The sequence below is a fragment of the Rhipicephalus sanguineus genome, chromosome 8 (assembly GCF_013339695.2).
Source record: "Rhipicephalus sanguineus isolate Rsan-2018 chromosome 8, BIME_Rsan_1.4, whole genome shotgun sequence".
NCBI classification, from domain to species: domain Eukaryota; kingdom Metazoa; phylum Arthropoda; class Arachnida; order Ixodida; family Ixodidae; genus Rhipicephalus; species Rhipicephalus sanguineus.
Genome location: NC_051183.1, coordinates 49,497,572 through 49,508,652, shown reverse-complemented (window position 1 = coordinate 49,508,652; position 11,081 = coordinate 49,497,572). Strand labels below are relative to the sequence as shown.

Here is an 11,081-nt window from a genome sequence, read left to right as displayed (position 1 = left end):
ATCACACTTCCGTTATTGCGGCAAGCTGCCTTTCAAGCTCGTTATGGTCGAACTTTGCCAAGACACAATCAACGTCTGATTGAAAGTGGTCCCTAGATTTTCAATATGTTTCACCTCATCACACCCCGGTATTGCAGCAAAGCTGCCTTTCAAGCTCCGCTACCATTGCATACAGTAAAACCTCGTTAATTCAAAGTCACTGGGACTGCGAAAAATCTTCGAATTAAGCGGGTTTCCGAATTAACGAAACATACAAAAAGCAGGATGAAAGGAACTTTGAATTGCTGAAAGTAATCAGAGGTGGTCATCTGCTGTGCCTGCTAGTTTGCGGCTCCAAGGGTTATGTTTTCCAGCAATACCCGGTCCCAATTTTACTGGAAAACCGGTGAAACGGCCGGCCTCGCTGCTGCCAGTGCAAAACAAAAAATGAAAAGAACAAGAAAACGGTTTCATGGTCAGCTGAAATGCGTGCCTGTGGAAAAGAAGACGTGCTTCACTGCAACACAGTGGTGACACGCGGGCAGCATGTCACCTGCTCCTCGCGGCGTCATGATGCGACCATTCGCCCATTCTTTCTGGTAAAATCAAGAATTTAATAATGGTCAGTGGGACGGAATTTGCGAGGTGTTCTGGCTGGAAAACATGATCATTGAAGTTTTCGAAGAATTTTCGAAGTAGGCATTGCAGGCAAAAACCTCCGCCAGCAGCGCAAGTGCGCAAATGGCCGGAGCAACCGCCTTTCGGAGGTTCGTATACATCACAAATTCCATCAGAATGTCCTTTATTAATTTCTTTGTTTTCCCAGAAAGAACGGGTAAATCATGACGCGCTGACGTTGCGAGAAGCATGCGACATGCTGCCCGCGTGTCATCGCTCTGTTGCAGTGAAGCACGTCTTCTTTTCCTCAGGTGCACATTTCAGCTGACTACAAGACTGCTTTTTTTTTTTTTTTTGCGCTGGCAGCAGCGAGGCAGAAGCACTTCACCTGTCACTCATTAGTATCGCTACATTATATTGCCTTGTGGCTCGTAAGGGCCATCGTTTCCGCGGATTCGCTGCGCAATCAGGATCAGGAATTGGCACATGGCACCCAAAGTTTTCGAATTAACCGGGCTCGTGCTGGCCGCCACTTCAAATTATCCATTCAAATTTAGATTGTAAAATACGGAACCGCACAAATCCTTCCAATTAAGCGGGATTTCGAAATAACCGAGTTCGAATTAATGAGGTTTCACTGTATGTATTAACTCAAGAGAACGCTGGTTTCAACATGGAGATGAAAGATGTGGCAGAGGTGGGGGCTCAATTAATGCTGTTTTGGACCTAAAATTTGGGCAGGAAGACCGAAAAATCGGACGCCGAAGCTTTTTAGCATTCAAAATTTCAGATGTTCTTATATATCGACGTCTACGAGGCAGATTTGGAACTCTGGACTTGAAGGGAGTACACCCTTGTCCGCCACATCAGTTGGGCTTCCACAGAAGTTGAAAGAGGAGGAGAGGCTGACGAAATGGCATCTTTGCCTATCACGTGTAAAGTGTTGTTGGCAACACTTTGGTTGCACCAAATTATGTACATAAATAGAATTTGGCCTCTACATTGCCTCCTTCTTGATAAGACAACTATGAAACACCTAGCGAAAAGAAACACTTTCATGTTGCTGTCTCATAAGAATATGCTTAGAAATCCTCTCTAACTTTTTTTTTCTGCAATTTAGCTTCGAAGTATTCGAAAAATATTCTAGAAATATTCGAGAAATATTCGAAAAATATGCGATTCGATTCGCACTCACATTTCAATACTCGAATTCGCTTCGCACCCAAAATTTTGCTATTCGCACAGCTCTAATGAATAGATGTGCAATAATTAGATGATCATTTGTGTTGTAATTGCAACTAATTGTTGTAAAATACACAATTACTTTAACACTTCAACTTGCTTTATATTCTGTCTGCGGATCTACGGCATAAAATTATGCGAATATCATCCATTCATAGACAGTCGATCATAATATGTGTCACAAAGGGTTAAGTGTCGCGAAGCAGTGGGCGCAACAGGAAAAGACACGGGCATCTGAAACCAACCTTTGGGTCTCTCGATGACCGAGGATAAGGAGCGAAATCCCAGGACACTTTCGAGTCGTCAACAAACAGACCAAAGGCGACCGGTTCCACAGCAACTGCGCAGAGAAAGGCAGTGTCAAGGGCAACATATTGTAATGAAATGGAATAAAAAAATCGTGAGCTTAAACGGTTCCTGGTGCATAATGTGGTTATAGGGATTGCCCCTGTGAAATGGCAAGCACAGGCAGTGATTGAAAAAAAAAAATTACTTTCCTTTAACCATAACATTCTTTCGTCATCCGTGACACGTCAGCCTGAACACATTTTATATACAACACAAAAGACAGAGGAGGCTATGCTTTCGGAACAAGATATACTAAGGTTTGTTTTTGACCAGCCTGACAACCACTAAATCAGACTCGAGCAGACTCATCACGCCTCTCCGTCAGAATGAATGAATGAATAAACTTTCGTTGATGTCAGTCCGGCAGCTTCCTTCGGGCGGGAGAAAAAAAGCCCGTCTGTTGCACAAGGCTAACAGGCAGCTTCTTCCTATACATTCTTCTTATAAAGTAAGCCATACAGTTTCGGGAAAAAGATTGTCCTGGGCTGGAATTAGCACTTGGACACAATGCCTTTCTGAAGTAGTCACTCTACCATTTGAGCCAATGAGAAAGCTAGGAGACTGTGGCATGGGGGCAAACATATTCCGCTTGCTTAGAAACCTACATTGCCTTGTACAGCATGAATTGATCAACTGCTCAAAGCAACAGATGCGAAAATGCCGCATCTGTGGTAACCAATCAACTTCTGCAGAGTCAATTGGTTACCCCTTTCTGTTAGGCAAATAGTTGGATAAAACCAGCACATTTCTAGTTCTTTTGGCTCATTGTGAAGGACGTAACGACTACAGCAGATGTCGCGCAAGGTGCTTACCTGATTTGGACTGGTGGTTCGTTCCTAGAGATGAGGCAAAAGTTGTCAGGGAAGACGTTGAAACAGGTCGTGGCGCCGAGCTCGACACGACTTTCTTCTGCCTGTCACCCTTCACAAGGAAAGAGGCAGAGATGTGTCGGTCTAAACAATTTCAGTGCTATTCTGCAGTCAAAGCACAACACAAAAAAGTGAAGCAGAAACTCCTGGTGCAGGAATCGTCAGACTGTACGGAACTGTTATTTTGAATTACTTGTGAAGCCGATACTGATAATAATACAGTAAAAGCTCGTTAATTCGACCCTCGTTAATGAGGAAAATTGGATAATTCAGACGTGTTCCCTGGTCCCGGCCAACATATGCATTGCTTAATGGCATGAAACTCTCGTTAATTCGGTCATATTTGGCCACAACATGGTTAATTCGGACGATTCTCGGAGCGCGCCAAGCATGAAGCGCCGCAAATGTGCGATGCAAAAGAGCCAAAACTACGTTCGCAGACAACTGAAACGAGGAGGCGTTGTCCGCATCACTACCTTCATCAGTTAGTGACCGCAGCTTGTTCCACACGCGGATCCGGCACTCAGAAGCAATGTGTGCGCAATGTCACAAATCTCAAACATTGCGCAAAATGTTTAAGATGAAGAACTTTCAGATGAGGTCAGCCTGCTGGCATGAATCTCGCTTGCCAAATCGCGATGGGCTTTTACTCTGCTCTTGTGGAAAATGAGTACTGGATTTATGTTGGATTGCTGGATCTATGTTGGATTTATCAGATGCTGGCCATTTTACCTGCGAAAAAAAGCTATCGAAGATGCAGAAGTCTGCATCTTCGATACTGCCATACTGCCACCACCACTGCGTGTGCACGCAGTGGTGGTGGCAGTACGTAATAAGGGAGGGGTGCAGAGCACGTTTCGGGCTAATTGAACATGGAAGTCTGACACCGTGCTTGTATTGTGAACGGAGCAGTAGGACAATCAATATTGTGGCTTCTACTCTGCTCTTGTGCGAAGTAAGTACTGAATTTATGTATTCATGAAAAAAATGAAAATGCACTGATGTAGTAGACACTTGTGTATTGTGTTCTTCATACTTTCGGTAATTTGGCATTTGGTGAATTTGGACATTTTTTCCAGTCCCGCGAAATCCGAATTAACGAGCTTTTACTGTAATTGCTGGCGTTTTACGTGTCGAAGCTACAACACTGTTATGAGGCAAGCTGTAGCCGGGGGGCTCTGGATTAATTTTGACGACCAAAGAAAACTGGTGCACGTATTAATTTACTGTTTCTAAGGGTCATGGCAATGTGATAAACGAGTGATTTCCGGTAAAGTTTGCAGACGTCATCGATCGTACTGGAAGTCGGTAATTATGCAGCACGTGCACACGTGCATAATTATGGAACAAAATGTACTGTGTGCCGTGTCAGCTAGTAGCCGTGCCAATCTTAATGCGCTTTTCTGCACGACACCATGTACTGTGGCGAAAGTGACTTAAGCATTCCGCACGCGATCAGAAAACTTTTTAACCAATGTCCTTAGTTATTACTTTCCTTTAATGGTGGTGCTAATGCTGTTTTTGGGGAGATTTATGGCCATGCCCGCACAATTAGGAGGATTGCTAAAAACTCCAGTGTCTCCCGGGCAAATCGTGAAAGTTAGGTGGTATGGAATCTTAATACATGGGTGCCTCAAGATTCTTTGCTGAGAATGGACCCCAGAAATGTTACACGCGGGAAAATGTAAATGGGAGAAAAGTTGAGAAACTTTGCACACAAATGTGTACATCACTTATTTTTGCTAATTGTGTCGACTAGTGACTAAGAAAGCGCAAGATACATTGACCTTTTTTATGAATTGAATTTCCTGCATAAAAAAATGTGTCTTTATTTAACTTCATCTTGCAATGTACTGTTGCAAATGATCACTTTGCTGAAAACACTACCATGTTCGACAACTAGTTCGACTTGCCGCTTCCCACGAGTCAGGACCAAAGTACAATTTTCCTTTGCTCAAAATGAACATTACCGAAAACGAATTTCCACTATATTTCTAGCCTAATATTTGATTCATTTATGCAATAACTGTGCATGAATGAATTCAGATTAAATAAATATTTAATAACAATTTAATTAGGATTAATTACCGTAATGCACGTAAATCACTGTATTATGACATTCTTTTTTGTGAAAATAGAATATGAAGTGCCTTGAAATAATGTTTGAAGAGATGAAAAGTCCGTGAACACAGGGTGTCGCTGGAGCCGACGTTTCGACAAGCGGACTTTTTGAAACGTCGATCTCACCGCGTTCACAAATTTTTCATCTTTTCAAGCTTCCATCTTATGAACTCCTGATATAAAAAAAAAAATTATGCTGCGTCAATCTGACACATTCGCAGACAGTTCTTCATAGGACGTGTCAGAAAAGAATAAGTAGGGTTCTACTGCAAATGGGAGGACAGTGCAAACGAACCTTGCTGCTATCGCAGAGCCGCTCGTACGAGAGGTCCTCGAGCTTCTCCGGGAGCTCCCTCTTGGTCCTCACGGTGACGTTCGAGATGCTGGGAAGCTTGGGCTCGGCAAAGATCGACGCCGCTCCACTCTTCAGTGCCGGGGCCTCCTTACGCTGCCGCACGCGAGCCTGCTGCGTCCCGTCGCTCTTGTGCTCGCTCCGGTGCTGCTTCATGTCGGCTGGTGCAGTTCTCCTGTGGCTAGTCTACCCAGCAGAAAAAAACAAAAACGAAACGCGACAGTTCTTGTGAGCCCAACATGTTGACAAGTTGCCATATTGAATGTTTCATGCTTCTCCACTCTCTACTACACTCATCGCATTGTAGCTGTTTAGGCAAATTTACGAAGTTATTCATAGCTCTCACAACTATTTACCATTTCAACTTAGCACAAACATGTCCCAACCTAATCTACAAACAGTGCTCCTCCTTTAACAAGTGAACGTCGGATTTCCTTGCTTGAAGTTGCTGCATGTTATGCAATTTTTTTTGTCTGCAATTGATGTACAATGTTATCAGTTCTGCCATAACTCCAACACAGTGGCAGCATGCCAATATAAATTATGAAATTTGTGAATAGGAAAAGTAAGCGAGTGTTTCCTATAAGCAATGCACCAAAGAATTTTTCCATTACATTTCCACATCAGGTGCACAGTTCGTAGTTATACATCTTTGACCAACAATGAATGCATCTTTTGTTCAATTAGAGCAGCACGATATCGGATCTTCCAGAGACGACATTGTCGGATATTACCAGCAGTTGCCCACATACTACTGAGAACAATTTCTCCATTGAATGTCTTTAGATCAAACATCTTCGACCTCTGTGTTCTGCACAATTCTACAAAAAATAAACATTTCCCTTGGGCACTCTAATCTACCCACTTTAGAAGAAGGAGTATCAGGGAAGAAAGATGGATCTCGTCAAAAGATCTGCCTCTCAAAAGACCTTGACCATTCCAGGCCATCGGCATTCGCTGTTCCCAGGTCATCTCTTGCCGAAGCGCTGAACTAACTCGACGCTTTTTATTGCCATTGATATAACAAGAACCTGCAGATTCTGCATGTCATGGCTTATTGCTTCTTCTTAGAAATACATGGCAGACCCAGTGGCATACACCAAATTTTGAGCCCAATTTTTTCGCTTGGCTGTGATCTATTTCCCTTCTGCATTATGAATGGTAACACTACAGGCTTATATTTAAAAAATCAATGTAGCATAAGCCGGGCTAATCAGTAAAGTGTCGTGATGAGAAAGAAACAAACAGCAAACAATAGACATAAGCAAGACAAACATATTCATAACCTCTGTAGCTGTTTCATATGCCATCGTCTATGTGTCCTAAGCATTCCTCCAACTACACCCGTAATACTGAAAAGGCACTAATAGCTGCAATAAAGGAGTCTACAGTCAATGAGTAACTCTTGACACTGCACAACTGTTACTGCAAAAATAAGTTTTCCCTTGATAATGTAAGCCATACTGCATAGTGTGAAACGTCCCAAATGTACGACGATGGGCTAATCTCATATCCTAAAAGTGAGAGCAGAAGTCAATGTACATGTCACATCATAAACAATGCAAGTGCACCGCAGTGAAATAGAAGGGGACATGAGCGCTAGTGTCCAAAAGAGATTATCTCACAAATTTAGCCCTTGGCAACACGCCCTATGACTGACTGTCTCTAAATGCGTGAAATTTACATAATTTGAGGCCATGGTTGTGGAGATCAAATTTAAAGCAAGTGGAAGTGTTAGAATAAATTATAGTGTATCTTTCAGCACACAACTGTAATTACAATTACTGTGGTCAATCATGCCATATTTCTTCATAAACTAAGTTTAATAATAATATGTAGGGTTTAATGTCCCAAAACGACGATATGATTATGAGAGACGCCATAAACTGTGTGTCCACCTTTTCAAAAGGAAACGTGAGTGTGGGTGTTCGTAGCAATGAGGTGATAGTTATCTGCTTGCAGCGAGCATTTCTAAAAAGGTGAAAAAATATCTTGAAATTCGTGCTGAAACACCCCATGTGTAACATTGAAACACAGCACTGCCTTCACCAAAGGGCTCGTATGCAGCAGAATATTTCAAGCAGGAGTGTTATAAAGGAACATTAGGCCACAAGAATGTTTAAATTACAATTAGCTCAGTGTTCGTGGTCTCTTCCTTGTCAATAGTGCCCAGAAATGGCAAACGTAAGTCGAGTCTCCAAATGAGGATGCTGTGTCACAAAGGGTTAGGGAAGAGATCAAAGATCTGCTAAAGGGTAATCTCAAAATCCCCATTGACAATGGAAATTTATGAACCCCATTCCGTCAAGGAAGCCACAAAAACAAATAACTGCAAAGGGTAAGCAAGAAAACAGCTGCTTCAGGTAATGACAGTTCTGCCTTGAAGACTCTATCATGATATTGGATCTTTCAGAGATGACATTAGCGGATATTACCAGCAGTTACAATAGAACAGCGGGACACAATGACCGGGCATAGCCATTAGGCTACGGCTACACCCTATCACTGTCTCAGCTTAATGGCTATGCGCGATTGTCACCGCGCACTCTTGACACAGGTTCCTGAAATATCCACTCATGTGGTCGCCGGAAGGGTCAGCACTGTGGCTACTCTTCGTCGCCGTCACCGAGACCCGACACTTGGTGTTGCGAGTACTCATCTTGAGAAACCCCAGTGGTGTTCCCGTGGTGGAGCATCTGCCTACAACGGAGACGGCGCTGGGTTCGATTCCCAAGGCCACCAAACACCCGACAGTTATTCTAACAGAGACACAAGTCTACCAAAATGGCACTCCGTGGTGTGGGTACTTTTATCTAGAAAAGGTGGCCCCTCCTTTCTGCTCTCGCATCTTTCAAAAGCCTTTGCCTTCCTTCTCAACAATGCTGTTTCGTGCTTCCTTGCAAGTTCTACACTATACACAGTAGTTACATGATACAGTCATAGTGTATTTGTGTTGTATGTATAGTGTATTCATTGTGTTGTTAAGTGTCCTTCTGGGTTGCCGAAATATGCATCTTCCCTAACTTCAGTACACTGTCTGTAATCACTGTCTCTCATTCCAATGAATAAGGTTCTAGCTTCACCCCCCCATTTGTTTCACGGGATGCCAAGTTAAAGAATTAAGACTTGGATCGTAGCAACTGCGTAAGTGGTGGCACATTGCGGCAAGGAGTTCAAAGGCTTACTGTAGTGAAATTTCATTTTGTTAAACTCGTCAAGAGCAGGTAGTATAATAAGGGGTGCATCACAAAGCAAAATGCAAGAGCTCCCGTATAAGGAAACACAGCTGCCATCGTTTCAGTCTATAAAATATCGACAGCGAGTAGTGACAAATCCCGTTTATGAAGATGAGCTATGATATAAGCATTCAGAACGGAACGGTTCAGATATTGGGACGGCCCGAGACGTTCTCGAAGGCAAGAATTCACGTACACCAGCACAAATTGAAAGCATCTTCAAAAGCGTCAAATTGGGATAAAAGGCCAGCCGTCCGACAGCGGGATCAATAATTCATTCGCGGACCTTCACGCTCGGGGTGGCTGCCCTCACAGCGACCTACGAGCAATCTATATCTTCACATCTGGGCAACAACTACCTGTATCAGCGATTCAACGATCGAAAACATGCACACAAGTGTTCAAAACATCGTCTACTCACCCCATTTCGGGCCGCCGATTCCACCGGCTGGCTCATATCCACTACGGAGAGACAAAAAAACACACCAACGTCAAAACTTCCGCGACCTAACGCAGTTTCGATTCAATCTCGACGCTGCGACAGCCGAGATCACCACTTGTGCGAGTATCTTTAGACTACTGACGTCACGAGAGGCAGCTAATTGCTCCACATGGCCCGATGAGCGCAGAAGCAAATGTATATCATTTTAATGGCCATCGCCAACCGTCCTCTGAACTATTGTACTTGCCACACCTAATGCACTTCGAAGAAACGCATTTTTACAGAAAACAACGCAACGTTTAAGGTACTAGTTTGATGCTACGCCGACTAAACTATGCCACGAGCATCCTAGATGCCTCCGAAACCATAGAACATCGCACATATGCGGGCGATGTCAAACTTCAATGTGAAACTTAAACAGTCGGTGCACATAGGAGGCTGGCCCCAGATTACCACCGCGCGTAGAAACTACGCAAGTTTTAACTGACAGATAGTTTTAGTGTAGCGCTTCTGATTCGCTAAAGAGCTCGCGCTCTTCATCAGATGATCGTCGCAATTTTCCGCGCACCGTTCGGAAGCGATCGCTTCTCGCCGCTGATCGGACGTGTGAACGCACGTTAAACTTCGTTATCCGACGTGCCCGGAGTGTCGCAGCACACGTAACTCATGCGCGAGGGGGTCCCTGAACCCCAATTAAGACGGAAGAGCCGGAGGACGCAATTTGATACCGCCGCACACAAAAATGACAACACGCAGGCGCGTCGCATCACGGGACATGGTCGAGGACGAACGACACGAACCATGTTTATAGAATTACGAACGAGTGTTGTTCAGCGCCGTTGCGAGCATGACAATGCGTCCCAACGGTGCTTATGAGAGTGATGGCTAGTGACTTACCGTTTAAATTTGTTCCGAGGAGAGATGCTGAAACTCCTCGACGCGCGCTTTAAACGTTCATATTGATCGCGCTGGTGCCGTAACGGGCGAGGATGGCGAGGAAGCGAAAGACGAAAATACTCAGCTGTTCATCAAAAAGCCGCACTGACGAATAAATATACACGAATGAGTATAAGTGTCACTTCATTCACTAATTACTGCTTAGTTAAGAATATATTTTTGAAATGACTTGCAATACGGAAGAAGCAAAAAAAAAAAGTGCTCGTATAAGAACGAACCTTGTAGGCGGCCGCTATATTAAGAAGGACTCAACAGCACTTGGTGGCAACACTGTGCTTGCACAGCGTTGCCTGAGAATGGTCTAAAAAACCGCAGCCTGCAGCGGCGGCGGAGAAACCGGATTTTCTCAAACGAAAATTCACCAAAGAATTTTTCGAGACAGATGATTTCATTTTTTACTGATCTAATGCTTAAATGAATGCATGTTCGTGCACTGGAGCCTAGATTAGACCAAGGAGGTTAAAAAAGAATTGCTGGAGCGGCGATTATTGCGCAAGAGTGAAGCCGTGCCCACCACAAGATGGCGGCTGTGGCCGCCATCTTAGTAGGGGCACGATAAATCATCGGCGTTTGGCGATGGAAAGCGAGCGTTTTCCACGCACGCCAGACGAGTTTAATATAGCAACTTTTACGGGTCAGATACTGCTCCAAGCGTGTCTTTGTGTTACTAGTTTTCTTCAGTAAGCCTCAAAGTCATGGCAAATTTTATTGGAGATCAGTCGCCAATACTCCACTCGACGGGTTACTTTTGTCGGCAAGAACTATCTTTTATTTTATAATTAACGTAGTATTTATACTAACAGATCAAAGCCATTTAATCTCTTAGTAGGCACCACCAGAAAAGGGCATGTTTCCGAGTTCTTTGGTGGGCAAAAGCTGGCTTCACTTGTTCTGGCAAGGCGTTGCGAGAGCTTCCA

At 43.8% G+C, this 11,081-nt stretch overlaps 1 protein-coding gene across 1 annotated transcript in view; it reads right to left on the bottom strand.

Annotated features, from left to right (window-relative positions):
• LOC119401858 (gamma-tubulin complex component 2) overlaps nt 1-10,205 on the bottom strand; it is a gene marked incomplete in the record, with an annotated part of 48,142 nt that extends 37,937 nt beyond the window's left edge. Inside the window, 5 exon segments of the mRNA XM_049418229.1 lie at nt 2,095-2,179; nt 3,000-3,108; nt 5,473-5,715; nt 9,187-9,227; nt 10,105-10,205. Coding sequence (XP_049274186.1) covers nt 2,095-2,179; nt 3,000-3,108; nt 5,473-5,715; nt 9,187-9,222 — 473 coding nt within the window.
• Between the last annotated feature and the right edge of the window lie 876 nt (nt 10,206-11,081).